General features: G+C 44.0%; 1 protein-coding gene and 1 long non-coding RNA gene across 6 annotated transcripts in view; one reads left to right on the top strand and one right to left on the bottom strand.

The window, feature by feature from the left end:
• The window catches only part of LOC146799176 (uncharacterized), a 90,641-nt gene extending 85,056 nt beyond the window's left edge, over positions 1–5,585 (top strand). The window contains exon 3 of the long non-coding RNA XR_014968857.1: positions 1,102–5,585. This is a non-coding gene — a long non-coding RNA (uncharacterized LOC146799176). The remainder of the gene's footprint in view (positions 1–1,101) is intronic.
• STON2 (stonin 2) overlaps positions 1–20,145 on the bottom strand; it is a 668,352-nt gene that overhangs the window by 21,606 nt on the left and 626,601 nt on the right. For all 5 annotated transcript variants that reach the window (XM_085626602.1, XM_085626605.1, XM_085626603.1 and 2 more), the window contains one exon: positions 1,040–1,242. In XM_085626602.1, coding sequence (XP_085482728.1) covers positions 1,040–1,242 — 203 coding nt within the window. The remainder of the gene's footprint in view (positions 1–1,039; positions 1,243–20,145) is intronic.

The raw sequence follows: 20,145 nt of genomic DNA, 5'->3' as shown, positions 1-20,145 counted from the left end.
TAAATATACCTTTGTGGATCGGGCCATTAAAGTGATGCTCGGCCTAAGGGCGGTAGAGAATGGGTTCTTTTATCTAATGTACTGGGTAAGAGATAATTTTCACTGTACGTTGTAGTTATACAGTGTACGTACCACGGATTGAACTGTACCGCCTTGTTAAACATGTCATGTAAGTGCACACCACACTGTAGCTTCTACTTATATACACACTATGTACAAGTAGCTTGCAGTTCAATTTACTATGCAACCAATCATATTTAATATTACTAGGTATAGTTGTACATGCTATGTAGCTGCTTGTTGAACTATATTTTGCAGTTGTAAATACTGTGTGTGAAATGTCTTTCTTTTATTGTATATTGTACTTGCAAACAACATGCAACTGCTCTTATTTACTGTACACCCTCTGTGACCTTATCACATTTATGAAATGCTATGTAAATGATGCATATTAAGAAGGTCCTTCCTCAAACATTCCAAAGTGCTTTAGGCCTTTCAAAGATCATTTTAAAGGTGCATTAAAAGGACCAATGCAGTACAATATACAATACCTTGTAGTTGTTCATACTATTTAACGTCTTGTGGACACTACACCCTATTGTCGAACTTACATTTAACTACTCTATTTCACTGTACCTTGCACTTGTATACAGCCTGTCTACTTTTCACTTTACTGTTTACTTTGACGTTGTAATTTGGGACCCTGCACCTTAAATGCAACTCGATATTACTATACCTTGTAGAAATATCTATTGTATAAAGTGCTCGTGGACACTGCACTTTATAATTGTACATGTATGTTGCCACTTGTTGAACTGTATCTACACACTGAGCAACTGGTCATTATTGCGTACCTTGTAGTTTTACAAACATTCTCGCTAAATATATACGTTACCTTTTTTTGAACTGTAGCCTATATTTATAGAAATTAAACAGATGCTCCTCATTACTGAACCGTGCAGCTGTATATATTTTATAAGTGCTTGTCAAGACTGGACCTTATAGTTGGGTGTTTATGCAATCACTCGTTGTACTGTACCTTGTAGTTGTAGTGCGCCGAATAGTTGACCCATTTCCTGACATCGGTCTTGTCTTCTACAGAGATGGACCTGACAGTGGCTTTCGAAGCAGAGGTAGTGGGCATGTCGAATTCTACTTCCACGTGGCCTACAAAGCTGGAAGGCACTTCCCGGTCGGATCCCAGCTCCAAGTGGCAGAAGAAGCAGTGCGGGTGACCTGAAGCTTTAGACATATCATAGGGAAGAAAGAAATGGATGTCTCAAATGATGGTTTCTGGGTAACACAGACTCAACACACCAAAAAATACAGAATGGGAGGACAAGATATAAAGTGGCAATTGTGCAGAGAATTCAGAACTGGAAAGCACTAGAAGCACAAGTGATATCCTCCAAAAGTGCAAATTTGTTATTTGAATTCCTGTTTGTTTAATATTGTCAGATTAGGACAAAATATTTTGCAGGCAGTGTGGTCTTTCAGGCGACCAACAATTGCTAACCAGATTGGCACAAGATTGTGTGCTTTTAAACTATTATAGAATCCATGAGAATGAAACAAATGGCACTGATTATTATCAATATTCAAAAACAGCTACTCTTGGCAAGTGAATAACCACTCAATGCACTATCATTCAATCAATCGCACCATAATACTTCACCAGTCTAGGAAAGGAAAACCAAAGGATATGCACGTATACAACACAAAGACCAACTGCCAACTACACCCAGTCATGTGACCAGTGACAGGCTGCAGGCACCAAATGGCTGAGGCAAGAAAAAACCAACTAAACTGGCATCTTCAGAATTGTAATTTATAATCCAAATTCATCATAAATTAGGATTTTAAATTAGGATTCCTGAGACACCAAACATGAACTGATTACTTATAAAATGTAATAAGGCAACTCCAATGTCATCCTATGGGAGAGATAGGCCTTTTATTAGTGGAAACAAATGTAATAATTTTTCACTACCAGGACATATAAAACTTAAATGTACATGCCCAACCTTTTAATTACCCAGCACCCTGCCCTATGGTCTACATAGGGCCTACTCCAGGGGTGACCTATGGGTATTAAAAGATGAGTTTAAAGTTTGGGAAGAGGGTTTCAAAGCCAAGCCGACATGGCAGTTTAATACTGCACTCATGGTGGGAATGATAGGCCTGGGACATGTTTTAAAGGGCTAATTAAGTGTGTGGCACAATAATTACTGCAGGCCCACTAGTAGCATTTGATTTATAGGCCCTGGGTACATGGTATACCATTCTACAAGGGACTTATAAGTAATTAAATATGTCAATCAGGTGTAAACCAATCAATCAATGTTTAGAGCACTGGTTAGAGTCCTAAGGCCAACAAAACAAACTTAGCAAAAAGGAGGAGGAGGAGGAAGGCAAATAGGTTTGGGGGTGAATCTACAGAAAGTGACAGGTCCAACACAGAGTGATGGACATTGAAACGTATGGCGGTATTTAATAGCATCAGATATAGCATGATAAACAGATTGCCACAGTATGTAGGTATATTTTTTATATATTTAGGAGATCACCATATCATGTATGTAGTGTACACTTTTAGCTATACTTTTTTGGGATTGAAACACAAAAGGTGATGGGAGGAATGCTTGCAATTTGTTTACCTACTGGCAATTGCTTGAGGTAGCATCCCAACCCATCGTTCTGGGATATTCATAAACGTTACTAATTTTACACCGTTAGAGATATTGCATTCTAGGAAGTGCCATAGGCTAGACAGGTTAGCGTTTTAATATTCAAGGGATTGCCACAGGATAATTTAACTCTATATCAGCGATTGCATATGCTTAGGACAGCCATGAAATGCAGATATTTGCAAACAGGAGAGATGCCAAGTACCTGGGAGTGAAAAATCATCACATTGGGTGTGTGTCTGTAAATCATGAAGGCAGTGTAGCACAAAGACACAGATGGTACAAGATAGCCATATGGAATGCATGAGTACAGTAAAAAAAAATGAACATGTAACAGATGGCTACCAAACTACTAACAAGATTTTATAAAGCAGAGATACATTCTAATATCACATTTCAATTTGCAAACTTAAAAAAATATGAAATGCATGAATAATTGTTTTGAAAGAAAAGAGCTTAGCTTCCATACCAAGCAACAGTAAGTACCATGTCTATGAATTATTTTCAAAAACCTGTGTGTCGTACAAGTAGGTGGCTATAAATCTCTCACATGCCCTTCTCCAGTTTGTTCTACCACATTCCCTATGTCTTTGTTGTTGCATAATTCAGCGTACATACCTACTGTCGGAAATAGCCCTTTTTAGGGCGCTTTCCCCCAACATTTTTGCTCTTGTCCCTACTGGTTTTCCGCTGATCTATGTGCTAGCTTTGGGACTTTGAGCACTTTTGACACTGCCATTCAGTGCCAAAGCACTGTGCTTGTCATATACATACTGGTGATTGGTTTTTACATGAGTTAGCTGCAAGTCCCTTGTCTACAAGTAAGACATATACCTAGGGCATGTAATTCAAATGCTCCTCCGTGGGCCTGCAGCACTGGTTGTGCCACCCACGGAGGTAGCTCTTCAAATATGCCACAGGTTTGCCACGGTGGGACCTGTGTGTATAGGTTACTGTTACTCGGCTTGGCATTTAAAAAGCTACTTGCCAAGGTTCTACATGTCTCTCGCCACATACGAGTATTCCCTGGGGGCAGGATGCGGTGTTGGGAATTGGTAGTGCACATGGGCGGGTGCACCACATGTACTGGTAGTGAATGACACCGGATGGTGTGTTCGGTACAGTAGGGCCTGCTTCTCACATTGCATTGAAATAAGGAATCTGTGGAAAGGCTATATTTCCTACAAAAGGCTGTGCTTCCTATGTGCAGAAGAGTGGCAGTATAGTGTTTGATATTGATGAGTTAGTAGTGGCAAATCCTCTCCGGAAATACCACTTTGGGAAAGTGGGCATTTCTGTGTTCGTGGCTGTGTGCCTGTCAGCCTTTCTCCAATCCACATCTGTGTGCTGGGGGGCAGCTACATCTGTGCATTCCTTATAAAACACCATAAACTAGGGGCTCAAGAGAAACTGCAAACCTCTGACTCAAAGGGACCTTCCTGGGATGGATACGTGGAGGTGGAATTGGCACCTGAATTCCAAGGGGCAGGGTCCTGGCCCCAGTAAAGATTTTGATCAAGCCTTCCGGGGTAGGATGGCAGACAGGACAACATTTAGAGAGGGTCCGTGCAGTACAAAGGTGGCCTTTTGAACTGATCTCATCTTCAAAGGCCATTGTGGGTTTAACTATTGGGGCTCTAGCCACAGGAGTGAGAGACACCTTTGGGATTGAAACCATACTACACTTGTTCGATGCTCGGACATCAACAGGAGGTAATATTGGGGCAGGATAGACTGAAACTGGATTATCCACAGACTTGGGCTTGTCGTGCTCCAGGAAGGGGATCATCACTTGGTGGATTTTGCCTGGAAATTGCTGACCTGCAGCTAATTGCCAACGGTCCTGGCCTGGGTTCCGAAGCACTCTCCAGGGGGCGGTTGGCTGGCCTCATGTCCACAAGATCCTAGGGACATAAAGGATCTCCATGTTGCCACAAGATCCTAAGGACCATGCAGGGTACGGTGGAAACGGATGGAAGTGATCGTCAGTTGGGAGAAGGACCGTCCTGAGGTATGCCTTAATCACACTGTGCAGAGGAGTGTGCTCGTAAAATACCAGTGGCCCACCTGGGGTGACGGAACGTGAGGAGTTCGAGGAGTGCCAGGAAGTTTGCAGAGGCCAAGGGACCCATGCTTTCAACCGGAAACCTGCGCTAGCTTGCACTCCATAGCGCGTGGTGTCTAGGGAGTGTTGGGGAATGTTTGCTGAGTACGCTGGACCTGAGCTGAAAGCCTAGTTTGTCTCCAATCTCCAGATCGGAAGAAGGACAGTGCCTGACATCGCGGCTTCCATCCGAGGCTGCTGGTTCCCTCTCCCCGGACCCACGCCACAAGGTACTCTTTTGTGGAGAATATCGTGACTGGACTTGAGGGGTCTCATTGTACCTTGTGGGCTCCCACAGCTGACTGCCTGGAGCAACTGCAGTTTCTCCAATTGTGAAGTGTGCCAGCTTCTGGTGTCACAGTGTTTTGCCTATGGGGGGTATTAATCCCACACTCGTGAAGGTGCCACTAGGTGCCTGAAGGCCTAATCTGGATGGACAAAACCCAGCAACTTTTTCCTTACACTTTAGGTAGTCTCAATAATCTATTCAAAGTGTCACCAGCAAGGGCAACGTATATCGTTGGCTGGTGCCCTTTGAGCTACTCAGGGGCTAGGTCACGAAGCGTAGTCAAAACACGTGATTTCTTGACCATTGCATTGCAACTGTATGGGGTATGCAATATTGGGATTGCCATGTTTTATGAATACCTATGAATAGTGCATTCATGTTTATGCCATTCTGCTGCTAATGGGAGAGTTCTACATGGCATATAACTGTAAAGCATATATCTAATGTGCATGTAGTGTTGATTTCAATGTGCGTGTAATACGAAGAAAAGTGTTTTATACACACAGTGTGGAGCCTTTTTGTAGCCTATGCAGTGTCTTGCACTTTGCACTTTGACCCTGAAGATATGCCTGAGTGTTCTGTGTCAAGCAACCCAAGGTTGACCACAGGTTGTCGGACAAGTGTATCATACTCATGCTGTCTAGGATGGGGGATTCTGTCTGGCTTCGATGCGTCCCAGCCAGCCAGAAACCACCTGGTCTAACACCTACAATGAAACATTTGGGAAACGGCATTAACGACATGGTGTAAACCATGCTTGCTATTTTAATGCAAGCATTACCATGCATATGCCTTTACCACACATATGCCTTTACAACAATTTCCACTGTAAAGGCGGTAAAGGCATATGCATTGTAAAAGCAGTCAGCGGTCTAGCACTGGAGTGAGTTGTCAGGGTGGGAGGTGTTAGAGACTTTCTGCGGACGCCCAATGAAAGGAACGGCTGCTTGGTGAGTAGTTTTAAAGATTTTTAGGTTTGGTTGGGCTGAAGGACAAAGGGCCCGGTTTTAGGGCTCTGGGCGGGGGGTTAGAATATATTTTCAGGGCTGGGTTTCAGGGCCCAGGGCAGGAGGTCGGGGTAGTTTTTTGCGCTGGGGTTGGGATAACTTTGAGGACAGGGTGCTGGGTTTTAGAGCTCAGGGCAGGGATCAGGTTGTTTTTTGCGGCTGGAGACAGTTTTAGGGTTCAGGATGAAGGGCTGGGTGTTTTTAGGGCTGGGGTCGGGTAGGCTTTAGGACAGAAGGCCAGTTTTAGGGCTCAGTGTGGGGAGGCTGGGGTGTTTTCAGGGCTGGGGTAGGGATAGTTTTAAGGGTTGGAGCCGGGTTTTAGGGCTCCTGGGCGGGGGGGGCTCGGATGTAACTTTTACCACTCATTTACATTTGCCAATCATGCCTTTAAAACAAAATTCATTGTTAAGACATGTAAAGATGCAGTCGTGGTTATGATCGCGTTGTTAAGGCATGCAAAGCAATTGCATACGTTGTTCCATTATACAACCAGCACACTTAAACGCCATTAGCAAAATACAGAGTTCCTTCCTTACCACTCTTTTTAGGTCTCGGCTGCGAAAGGCTGCGCTTGCGCAGTCTCGCTCCGAGATTTAATGAGTTTGAGTGACTTTGAGAAGAGGGGCTTGCACCCGCCCCTCTTCTCTCCTGTTCTCCATTGGCTGGCCTCTTAAATGCTGGCCAGCCACTGGAGAAGAGGTCCAGTCACTCCGTTGAAGCCCCGTCCTTTTCGGATCGGGGGGCGTGTTTTTTGCGAGAAGTCTCAGGGAGGAGACAACAGCAAAACACGCCCCCCAATCCGAAAAGGACACTCCCTTCCTCCGAGGCATTTTCTGCTGTGCCTCGGAGAAAGGCGGTGGTGTCCCGGCGTTGCTCCCTCACCTGATCTCTTTATTCGGATTCAGCTGTTTGTGTGCTTGCTTTGGTGCGCGCTGATGCGTGACCTTCAGGGTGGGCAGGGTGGATGTGTTGTGTCATGCGCGGTTTAAACTGCACACACGACGAGCTGGGAACTTAATTTATGTGGCGCCAGACAGCAGTCTTTGCTTGCCAGTGCCAACGAAGCTGCAAGGTTAGGTGAGTAGGCACCGGCCGGCGGAACAAACACACGGGAGGACAGATTAGCAGGCCACTGGTTTGTTTGTATGCAATGCATTGCCTACAGACACAGTAGACCGCAGCTACTTATTTGCAAAGCTTGTAAGGATACATTAATCTTATGAACGGTCAGTCTACTCGTAGGAATTGTATTTTGAAAGCGACCAAATCTATTCCTTGAATTGTTATACAAACTAGATGAATGTGAAAAATCAAAAGGAATTAAGTACATGGATTTTGAACACACCTTAAAAAAAATTCAGGCAGTATGACACTGAAAAGGTTCCTGGTCGTTTAAATATGGCCGCTACGGATCACAAGTCTCGCCTATTGCCGATACAACTGTAACGAAGGCGTCATCCATGTAAAAAAAAAAAAAGTGGAGGAGTGAGCCCCATGACCTATTACTGGCAAGTAATGGAAGATAAGCCTCTGCCAAAAGTACCAGTGTCTTGGCCGGAGAAAAGCCGGTCCCATAGGAAACACGAGCATGTGACCCTGGGGAGCCCCCTGCTTTACTGTTGTAGGCGTACCCTGTGTGACGTTTAGGTGAAGTCCCAATCGAAGACGGTTGGCAGGCTGCCGGGAGAGAGACGCCATTGCTGTTTCTTCGTCAAAGTGAAAGTGCTGCTCAGGGTGGCGGTAGGCTGCGTGGGGATTTATCTCTTTCCGCTCCCTTGACTGTGTCCGGGCGTCTCTCCGTCCTCTCGTTGCCCAGGGGCTCGGTGTAAGCGGCGGCGGCGGACATGGCGTGCGGTGCCACTCTGAAGCGGCCCATGGAGTTCGAGGCCCTGCTTAGCCCGCAGTCCCAGTCCCCTAAGCGCAGGAGGTGCGCTCCGCTGCCTGGGTCCCCTGGGGGACATTCCCCGCAGCGGTGCGGACTGATGTCCCACGGTGACGAACAGCCCCAAGGAGCACCACCACCTCGCCTTTCGTTGGGGAGCGACGCCTCACCCCAGGTAACCGCAGAGGAGGCTCAGGCCGGGTGACACAGGGAAAGCGACGGTCTCGGCATTGTTAAAGTTAGAGCTATTGGCATTGCTCATGACAATGCTGTTTCTTTAAATGTTTTAAAAACAAAAACATAAACAAAAATAATGTCATGAGCAATGCCAATAGCTCTAACTTTACCAATGCCGAGACCATTGCATTGTAAATGCTTGTTTTTTTTTTGAAGCAACAGACTTCACTAAAGCTACCATTTTCACACCACTGACAAGGTGAATTCAGTCAGTGTAGTCACCCACACTCTCACCGCTAATTTCAAGGACTCCCGATTCAGGCATGCTAAAAATAACTGCCAAAGACCATCTCACGAGAGACCAAAATACATACATTATTGGCCTAGTAGATTTTTGGGGGGAGACTTTAATGTTTTTCAAAAAGGTGAATGCCACGAACTGTATCGACTCTTGATGACGCCTCCATAACACAAGGACACGCAGAATTTTGAGACTGGCAGAAGAGAGAGAACATCTACAGAAACAACAATAAAGAAAAAATAAAATAGCTCTGCCTCTGCTACATTCAATAACGTCAGCAGTAGCTTTAGGTGAGTATGGAGTACATTCTAAAACTCTGGTGCTAGGAGAGTGGATCCATTTCAACTAGGATTTAGAGACCAAAAAGGCACCTCGTCACTGGATGTGAGATCCCGACCCTCTGAGTAAAGGTTGATTTTTTTTTCTTTCACTAGGTGAGTACAGAGTCATGAAGGGTTTCTTGAAAGATGGTTCTTTTCCATGAAGTCCTCTCATACTTGTATAATGGAAACACATTTGCTGATGACCGGACCAGAACAGCAGTAGCATTGTGAGTGTACTGTGATTGATCTACTTGTAGACCGACATCCCGGATACAAGGCGCTGGCATGGTCTAGCTTGTAGCCCCTACAATGACTTTTGATATTTCCTGTCAATTAATGAAACTTCCTGATGTGGAAAAAGATTCCGGACAACGTTTCCAGACTGAGCACTATCCAAGTTACAGATGCTTTGACAATGAGAAGTTATGGTGTACATTTAGAAGGGTTTTCATGGATGATTTAGGGCAAATGTAGTGGGCGCATTAAAAGTACTATACAAAGGTGAATAACTATGGTTCACCCATGAGGCCGCTTTTCTCAGCCAAACTTGGGAACCACTCCTGAAATGGACTGATGCGAAAAGATATCTCTCTTTTGTCATTATGAGAATGAAAGTGAAAGCATCTTACTGTGAGACCTAAAGACTGTGAGTGTGATTGCATTTAACAGGTGCAGTAAGAGGATGCGGATCATATCAAAAAGGAAAATTAGCTCAAGGATTTGCATATCTTTTCCAATGAATGAAAAAAATCACCTACCGAGAGTTTCAACGAAACTTTTCTTATTCTCATTGTTGCCCTGGCTGATCTCAACTCTCTTACAGTAATATATGCAGCAACCCAAGATGGAGACAATCCTGTTCTCGTCCTTGGCCTGGGTCAACCATGATAATTGCCATTGGGTCTTCATGGACCTTATTTGAGGCATGCTTATTCTCATCATTGCAGTAGTGTCCCTCATGGGAGACATATTTATTCTCATCAATAACCTAGCAGGCCTCACTGGATACATGATTGTTCTCATCAATGATCTAGTGACTTCAGTAAAGGTGTGCTTATTGTGATGACTGACCACGCTGACTTTAATATGGGAATACTTGCCCATCGTCATTGGTAGAGGCTCATACTAGAGGCAAGCTTATTCCTACCATTGTTCCAGGAACGTTACTGAAGACACGTCTTTTCTGACACTTGACATAGGACACCTCAATTGAGGAGAACATGTTCTCATCCTTGGCCTTGCAATGCATTCTTAGGGTCATTTTTGATGTAGTAAACCTTAAAGGAGGTAATCTTGTTCTCAATGTTGGTTGAGTAGGTCTCCTTTGGAGGACACCTATTTCAACAACACATTATAGAATGTCATTAGTAGCACATGTATTTGCTTCATCTCTAGTAGTAGACCACACATTCACCATGATTGATCTTATTTAAATAAGGAAGGATTAGACAAACAAGCATTGGCAAAGCCAATAGGTCTTGCTTCTGTAAGAGCTATTGGCTTTGGAAATGTGTTTTAGCCATTTTGTACACCAGTGTGGCTGCTGTTCAGCATGATTAAACTTTATTGGCATGGAGGAGAGTGGAGCGGCATAGAGTGGCCCAAAGTAGTGCGAAGTGGCATAGAGCAGAGTGGCATACAGTGAAGTGGCATAGAGCAAAGTGACACAGAGCGAAGTTGCACAGAGCGAAGTAGTGTAGAATGGAGAGACATAGAGTGGAGTGGACTAACGTTGCGTGGGGTGGTGTAAAGTGTTGTGGAGTGGAGTGAAGTGGCGTGGAGTGGAGTATAGTGGAGTAAAGTGGCTGAGAGTGGGACAGACTAGAGTGGAGCAGAGTAGAGTGGTGTATAGTAGTGTTGTGGAGTAGAGTTGTTGTACAGTGGAGTGCCATAGAGTGGAGTGGAGTAGCATGTCAGAGTGGAGTAAAGTGCCACATAGTAGAGTGCAGTAGAGTGTCATAGAGTGGAGTGTCACAGAGTAGGATCATACAGTAGAATAGATTAGAGGGTCGTGGAGTGTCGTAGAGTACAATGCCATAGAGTAGAGTGGAGTAGAGTAAAGTGGCATAGAGTAGAGTGGCATGGAATAGAGTGTCCTAAAGTGGAGTGCCATAGAGTTGTTGTAGAGTGGAGTGGCACAGAGTGGAGTGGCTTAACTGCTTGTGTGACTCAAAGTCTGAGCTTGGGATTGCTTTTTACAGAACTGCCATTCTAACACCCAATTACAGCTCACATGAGAGGTTTTTAGTTTTCTGTCTCAATTTATGGTGTTTTCGTGAGTTCCCTATAAGGCCCACTGTAGTTCTCCCCTAGGAAACCAAATTGTAGGTTGTAGGCCGCTTCTGCTTTGCACACATTACAAAGTAAGACATTCTTACAGATAGACATAATAATAGAGAGACCCAGCTGCTGTTCTCTAGCATGGCACTTATTATCATATAATCAGAGACTTGCCATTTTGAAAATAGAGAGGAGGATTTCTAGCAGAGGAAAGGTCCGGGACAAGCTTTGCCAGCTCTGAGCAATCTGAGATTCAGACAGCTAACAGCAAATACCAGGTTTGGGGCCTGTCTCTAATCCCAGAGATCACTGATATATCACTGTGCTCACATAGTGAAGTTAGGCTTAGGCAAAATATATCATTCACCATGATAAGGCTTTTCATTATGTACAGTTTATTGACCATGCTAATTACTCTGCTCAGTAGCATATGTTTTCTAATTGCAGCACAGTTGCTACATGATAGAGCACAATAGTTTCAATAAATATTGTAAACTTTCCTCGTGTCCTTCATTTGTTTATTATGGACATATGTGAGTGAGAGAATGAAAGTTGATGCCCTGTTACTGCGGTTTCCCTCGGGGACTAGAGTGCAGGAGCGGCCCGTGCAGGTAATAGTGGTGGGGCCAGGTGGGGGGGGGGGGGGGGTTCGACAGATGACCACGAGGGAAAATTAAATAAATAATTAATTTTCCATCGTCGTCTGTCGAACTCCCCCAACGCGGCCCCACTGCTCTTACCTGCACGGGCCGCGACTGCTAGAGTGTTATTTTCTGGGGAGCCAACATACCTGTCACTCTGGGAAGGTTAGAGGGCAGGTAAGGCACTATGAGCTAGTCAGGATTTTGGGCCCATAGGTACTGATGTGGAATGGTGACTCAGTACCTGCATACTGACGTTCTGTTATCCCAGTTCTGAGGAATTGGCATTTAGTGATCCTACGTCATGTGGGTGGTTTTGTGCACGTTATACTTCATGCCTACATGCCTTTTATTCAGCGTTAGCTGAAAACCAGGAGTGACTGAAGCAGGAGTTGCCCGTGCAGGAAAGAGAGGCGGGTTGGTGGGGCCACAAGGGAAAATTACATAAATAATTAATTTTTTCTCATCGTCGTCTGTCGAAATCAACTCCCCCCCAAACCCCCGCCCCCTCTTATCTGCACGGGCAGCTGCTGGACTAAATATCACTCTCAGGACATGGGGTAAGCTAACAGCCCCGGGATGTTGGAGGGCTAGAAGGTAGCAGAGGTATGAAATGCATTTGTTTTTAGCTTATACATCTTGGTGCCTAAACCGACAACAGTCATACAAGGAATCTGTGCATCTTTGGCTGCGTGCCCTGCTGACAGCGACATCATCAGTGTAATCACAGAATAACCATAGATTCTGCATTAACTATTCAGATCTGAGGTTTTACGGCGTGCGACGGAGTCATTAATTAAGTGGAAACAGGGCACTATGCCATCACAATGCACACAAGTAAACGGGAAATATAAAAGCCAAAAGATGTCCAGGCAAATTAGCCAATCCTAGCTGAGCACGGTTTTAGGAGCACAGAATCCGCTTTTGTAGAAAGATATAACATTCATAAAGCAGTTGTTGAGAAAACGTAATTCTCTACTTCATGGTATTTAAGGACAATGTTATTTGTTATGGACGATGTGGTTACATCAAATCAGAAAAAAACCACAGGCAATATGTCATTATGTAAAACCCTGCATTTATTTTACGGCCTTGCATTCCAGAGAGCTCTCGCAATGTGCAGAGAGCACACAAACAGCTGAGACAGAAATTGCAAGTCTTAACAGAACCATCAAGAAGGCAAGCATCTATAATCAAAAGGCAGCACCCTGCGAGACATAAAAACACAATTAATGGCAAATGTGTTTTCAGACATACTTTAAGAAAATAAACAAGCATTTGCAATGCAATTGGTGACAGCTAGCTCTCTTGGCGTTGAAAATGACAATGGTTTTTTGTATGCAGTGGAGTGATGATATCTGCATAGCACTACTGCCATTCATACGACCTTGCAGCGCTGGAGAACCAGAAAATGGGAAATAGGTTATGAGAGAGAGGAGACAAGAGTAATATGCTGGCTGTAAAAAAGTAATAACATCCTGGATAAATCAAACATGCAAGATTAAGAAAAGCATGTGAAATTTAAGCAGGAACAACATGGTTACCTTAATGCTTTTACACTTATTATTCAGAAATCAATGAGTGTTTTCGCCTGAATATTTAAGGACATGACTACAGGGCCCAGAAGGGACCCGTTTAAATGTCCATTGCTTATATCCATACAAAACATAAGAAGTATGGTTACAAAGACCACATCTCTGAACAGGCGGTGCACATTTTATTAACTAAAATAAGGAAAACAGCTGATAAGGATCACATTAAACATTTTCCACTCTACGCATCAACCAGGTATTGCAATAGCTCCAGGAATGGTGCACTTCCCCACTTGGGTAAAACAATGTTGTTCAAAGAAAGAGGAGAAAACAAAAGTAGCGCTTCACTGCCAAACTCTGTAAAGTGGCGCAAATGTGTGTGGTTGTGAATAAAACCAATCTGGCCACTTTGCGACCACTGTGTCTTACTTTTTTTTTTTTTTTTTTTCGTATTATGAACTTTTTTTTTTCTCTCCGTCCTGAGGATGCACGTTGGAATAGAAAATGTCAGAAAGAGATGACATTTGTAGCCAAAGTGTTTCTTTCTTTTTTGGATCCATTTCACAAGGGAACAAATAAAGGGAAGGAGAGCCGTTTGTTGATGTCATGGATTTCAGCAGGTGAGGAGGGGCGAGACAGAAACAGAAAGAGAGGGGAGAAGAGGAAGAAAGAGAGAGAGAGAGAGATAGAGGTAGAGAGAAAGGGGGGCAGGTGCCAGCAGCAGAGAAGGAGACATGAGCACTGTACGGAGGTGGGCAGTGTGATATGAGTGTGGTGGGGGGGAGGAGGGGGATTCATCATATTCAGAGGAGGGGCCCTACACTGGTGAGGCAGATAAACCAATGCAATCGGTTGGATTTATTCAATTAATCTTTATTCTGATATAAATATACCCATAAAAGCACAGATCAAATAACATCAGTAAATTGCATAAAACTTTAAAAAGTACACACTTCATAAAAATATTTCCCAAATTGGAACCTGTGGCCATAGATCAAATGGCAGCATGGTGATGTGATGGTCTATAAAGTACAATCAAATAAAAACGATAAGGCATCCTACAATAATCCAGAGGATGAATTTATAAAATGTGAATAAAGCTATCAAAAGTGAGTATATAAATTAGTAAATGAACCAGAAAGTCCAAGTGTTTAGCAATAAACATAAAATAGCAGGTTAATGCACTTGATAGGATGAAAAGCAGCCGTCAGTGAGTGAGCATTGAGGCACATGAGCGAACTGTCGCTTTCAAGAAGGAACCCACACGAAAAACTAAATCACCGTCATCCAACCTCAGAATGTTTGTATAGGCAGCTTTATAATGATTGGATTTATTGCGTGTGGACCAAAGATGAGCTGAGGAGAAAACCTAATGCTCTCAGCTAAGCTCGGAATTGCGTTGCCATCCAAAACATGAAGCACAGCGTCCGTAAAGCGGGTGCTGTGCTGATACACGAGCCGATGAGCAAACCCAATGCTGTCAGCTAAGTACGAAATTGCATTACTGTGCATAACATGAAGCGCTGCATGTGTGAAGCAGGCACCATGCTGAAACACGAGCCGAGGGAAAGCAACAAAAAAAAGAGTGCCCAGGAAGTTACATACATAAAAAAAAAAAGAATAAAACCACAAGTAACAGGGACAGTCGGCTGGGTGGGTTTGAAACACCAAAAAGCAGGACTAATTAAGCATATTCACCAAACAAAAGCAGGCATTTAGGAACGGCACCAAGAGAAGCCAATAGAAAAGATTGGAGGTGCTTTAAGCACATATTCTGGATACAGCATGCCTCACAGAGCAGCGCATGCGCAGCCTAGGCTTGACCTAAACAGTGAAGGTAATGTCTTGAAAAGAGCAGTGAAAGGCTATTGATCTATAACAATCAGAAATAAGAAACAGTTAAGAAAAAATCACCACAGTTACAGCGGTTTTTGATTTTTTACATCTGTAAGCCCAGAAACTCCCAGAGACCAAAAGGAGCAACACACATGAAGCAGCTTCACTAAGTCTGCTGCTTGCTCCAGTCCCTATGTCACCAAAGTAAAGCACTGACAAAAGCACTGCTGGGGTGGTGCTCCACTCCGGAAAGCGATCTTTGGATGCAAACAATTATGTACAAAATATTGTTAGATTTCAATCTGATCTGCTGAAGTGTAGGGTGTAAAAAGTGAAGGGCTACAATACCTCTCCAAAAGGGGTCATACCGAGATGAAACATCGCCCCAATGAAGCATTTTATGTTGCCAGTCCAATGGAAAAGAGGCAACAATGTGGGAGGTGATAGCAGCAAAGGCTTGGGTGGGTAGGGGAGGCAATCAACAATAGGCAAGCACTGAAAGGCAAATATGAATCCAGGTCGTGGAAGTGAACAGAATATTGCCTGAATGACTGCGCAAGCAGTGGATGGGGACTAATTAAGTTTAAGTAATCTGTGCCTCGTCCATGCTCCACTTGAAGGAACGGAACTGACACATGGCCTGTGCTGCCCTTTTAAAATGCAAAAAGAACAATAGATGGACAGAATGCTGCACAATGTCAAACATTCACCCCAGTACAGAGATCTGTGCCTAAATCTATCGTTTTGTTGCTCCCCATGCCTTTCCAGGTCAGACCCAACCATATGCAAATCAGTCTTGACCCTGTTCCCCCAGGGGAACAGCCCAGCCCAACCTGCCAGGTCAGGTCCTCCCTGGCCTGGAAACAAGCATCCTGGGACCGGTTTCGGGGCATCACCCCCTCAGCCAGGCTAGCATGACTCCAGTAGTATGGAGAGCATGGGTCCCACGTCTGGGCATACCTGTCCCACTCGGGGTGACAAATGCAAAAAGAAACATTGATGGACAGAATGCTGTTCAATGTCAAACATTCACCCCAGTACAGAGATCTTGGCCTAAATCAGTCGTTTTTTTGCTCCCCATGCCTTTCCAGTTCAAACCCAGCCATATGCAAATCAGTCTTGCCCCTGTTCCCCATGGAAACAGTCCAACCCGAACTGCCAGGCCAGGCCCTGACGGGAAAGAAGCATCCTGGGACCAGTTTAGGAGCATAGCCCCTCAACAGCCAGGCCAGCTTGACTCCAGTGGCATGGAGAGCACAGGACCCATGTTTGGGCATACACTTCCCACTCAGGGTGACAAATGCAAAAAGAACAACTGATGGACAGAATGCTGCACAATGTCAAACATTAAAAGGCACCAAAGAAAGGTGAAGATGGAGCAAACTAATGATAAGTATTGAGCGGGCTCCAAGCCCTTTACTGTATATACAGTACCCCTTGCATCAACAGTGCATGCATGCTGCTAGGCAAGCCTTAATTGCTTATCGTTCACCCACCACTGTCCTCATGAACCTTAAAAGAGGCATTCTAGTTCTCTTTAGCACCTCAAAGACATCAATGGTGCCACCATCAGTCACACCATTCTTTCCATGCTCATTTATATTTTAATAAGTTTCATCATGGGGGTGAAAACAGCTATCCAGGGAGGGATATCAGCGGAACTGCCCATCTTTTCCATGTCATTCGCAGGGAGTGAGTAATCCTGAAACTCTCAGCACCGTTACCAAGCACCTCAAACGAGTTGCCTATAATTTCCACGGATTCTGCCCCCATAAGCTTCAGAGGCACACTGCTCATCACTCACAGAGTTTGTACCATGAAAGGAGCAGAGCTGCGGTCATCTTGGAGATCGCTGATGTCACAGATCTCTTCAGAAATGGGTGTAAGAACTTGCACCCGATCATTAATGCCTCAAGCAATTCCAATATGTGTGACAACTCCTGTTACTGCACTGACTTACCAGAGAAACACTGCAGAATAGTCATTTTCCTAAGGTAAATTTTGACAGCTCATTCCTGTTGAAATTTACTAGGTGATAAATGCTCTGTAAAAACCAGTACTAGCGAATTGTGATGAACAGAGACCTTGTAACTGCTGCTTTTTACTGCCCCCCCCATAAATTCTGAACCCTAGTGTCGGATTTTATCGAGTGAGACAAACATCACACCCTCATCAAGAGAGCTAATAATGAGGGCCTTTGACAAGAATTAACAGCGTGTTCTAGGGCACTGGCCATATAAACCACAAGCTACAATTATCAAATACATTACTGGCCACATGGACCCCCAAAATAGAATTACATTCCACATCATAAAATTAATGTACAAAATACAAGTAAGCCTGAAATCCCAGTACAAAAACCGTTTTCTAATTTCTTTTTTAAAGTCGAGTTGTGACTTGTCTAATCCCCTGTATTAAGAAAAATGGCATGGCTGTTTAACTGTAACAACTTATTACGGGTTAGTTGTGAAATCATGATGCAGATGCCAAGGTAAAAGGCAGGGCACGGCGCACCAAGCAGTTGCTTGAGAACTGGCTTTTAGTTATATGACCTGTTTTTCTGAAAGAACATTGTTTAGTACAAAAGAGAGACCTATAGCAACCTGTTTGACTTTATATTCATTACAGGAAGTCTTATTCTCGGCTATACACGTTTTGATTTCTTTTTTACATTAAACTAATTCTAATACATTTCATAAATGTGTCTAATGCATTTCTCTTTTATTCTTCTTCATGTCTGCAACCTTAAGATCTGTTCCATATGCAGAAGCAAGACAGCAAGGTTTTAACTGCTTGTGGGATGGGTGCTGGTGTGACCATGTATTATAAGGGATAAAATAACATGTGTTGTATGTTAAAAATGTATTGTAAGTAACTTCAGAATTCCATGAGCACACAACAGAACTCAGACTCCAGCCTCGTTCCTCTATGTCATGGGTACTCGCAAACATGTTCCCAGGAGCCAAAAGGTGTGGTCTGTGATGTGCTCGAGGGATGCTCTGATGCCAACTTGGTGGAGGTCGGCTGAGGCTGTTGGGAGAGATTGGCGGTAAGGTAAGTGTAGACGAAGCAAAGAATATACATGCAGTGGCTGGATTGAACAATGTGAAACTAGAAAACCTGGGATTAATCCTGGGTTCTCCACTTTTTCAAATTGTGTGATCCTAAGCAATTGTTTCATTTCACATTCCCTCCTTTTTCTTCACTATCACATATAAGAGGACCTTGAAATACATGATTTCAGTGTGTGTGCTGTACAAAACCTGCTACTCACTGCTTTCATAAACTATAATGTTGTTCATGTGTACAAGGAACCCAGGCCACCCACAAATGCTCATTACTGACTTGCCTCTTTATTTCAATATCAGCGTTGTTGTCAGGTTAGGGGGAAGAAGTAACGTTTCTAAATTCATGCATGAAAACTATCACTTTTAAATTAATACTGCTCAATGCACTGATATAATTAATTATACTAAGATGAAAATGTTGTGCACGTTAATTAAATACACCTTTTGAATTTTGAAAAGACTCATAATTTAACACTTTTGCTGCAAGATGTCTAAAAGCGAAGGTGTTTCTAAAGTTAAGCACAGGACTCCCAAGTTACTTGTTTCTTTAACACCAATTAACCTTGAAATAAATAATTGCCACACTATTTCATATATGTTTTATTGTTAGTGCTCAGACGAGTAAACAGCAGCCTAGTGCTTCTGTTGATCAGGGGGGGGCATGTAAAGGTCAGGGGGGCCGCATGCAGCTCCCGGGCGTACTATGAGTATCCATGCGGCATACTTTGAGTATCCGTGCTCTATGTGATTACAGGATTTGTTGCTGATTTCTAATTTCCTTATATGTGGCAGGGGTACTTTATCTTGTATATAAAACATGGGAGAAGGTAATGTCCATGTAAACTCCTCAGTGACAATTAAGAAAATTATGTCACGTTGCAGAAAGCTGGCTCTTTATGTAATATACCAAAGAGAGGCACACTGTGCAAAGAATCCAGTTTTTACCTTATGAGTGGACAGGAGCTTGCTCTAGCAATCCCAATGTGCTCTTCTAGGGGGTAATGTGGTCGAGCAGCCTTAGGCATACCAGAGAGGAGTGTTAGATATTTGTAAATACACACCCAGTCAATAAAATGGCACACATGACTCAATAAGGAGATCCACACAAATGTATAAAAATAACACGTCTTTATATATATTTAGGCACCAGAATCAATACGATGAGGTGAGTATGTTTTGAAATAGAAATAATTTTAGTTTAAAAAAAAATTCTTTTACAGCAACATAAGAGACCAGTTCTCAGGACTTCAGGTGAGTACAGGGCAAAGTCCAAGGCAGCACTAGCAGGTCACCTCCAGAGGCACTAGTGCTGCCAGGTGCAGTGGTGCAATACAGCGTTGGGTAACCAATGTTAGTCAATGGGGATCAGTCCGGTCACAGAGAGGCTGCAGGTTTGGACTTGGAGGCCAGTCGGGCTGAACCTACAAGGGGGCTCAGGTCTCACGATGCTTGGGGATGCCTTTAGTCCTCTTCTGCTTGGGGCGGGGATGTAGGGTGCAGAGGTACTTCGAGGTGCCGGGTATTCGTCACCGGAGACACTCGAGGTTGTGGGGGCCTGTACACAGAAGGCTGCAGGCGGCATTGAGAAGTCCACAGAGGGTAAGTCCAAGGCGGCCTTTGTCTCTGGAAGGCCAGGGGACCACGCTGGCACCACTGACCCACTTCAGCTTGGGTGCAGTGGTGCTTTACGGTGTAAGGTTTTGGCGGCGCGGTTTGTTCTCAGGTCTCTTGGGGTGCCTGCAGGATGCAGGGAAGCAGGCGTTCCTGAATCTTTGTAGAAGTACTGCCAGTCCCCCAGGCTTTTGGAGTCTAGCAGCTTTCAGGATGAGTCAACTTTGGAGCAATTGTCGGGAATAGGCGAACAGACTGGCTGTGTTGGCACCAAATTGTGTGCTTCTTCCTCAGTTCTTGCTTATCGTGTCTCTTTGGTCCTTATTCTTTTAGGTTCACAGGATCTGATTTCCTGGGGCCAGGGGCTCCCCTAAATGCTAAAGTTAGGGGCATTAGGAGAGTGTAGG

This window comes from Triturus cristatus, chromosome 9, assembly GCF_964204655.1.
Source record: "Triturus cristatus chromosome 9, aTriCri1.1, whole genome shotgun sequence".
NCBI classification, from domain to species: Eukaryota; Metazoa; Chordata; class Amphibia; order Caudata; family Salamandridae; genus Triturus; species Triturus cristatus.
This window is presented reverse-complemented; position numbering and strand designations above follow the sequence as displayed.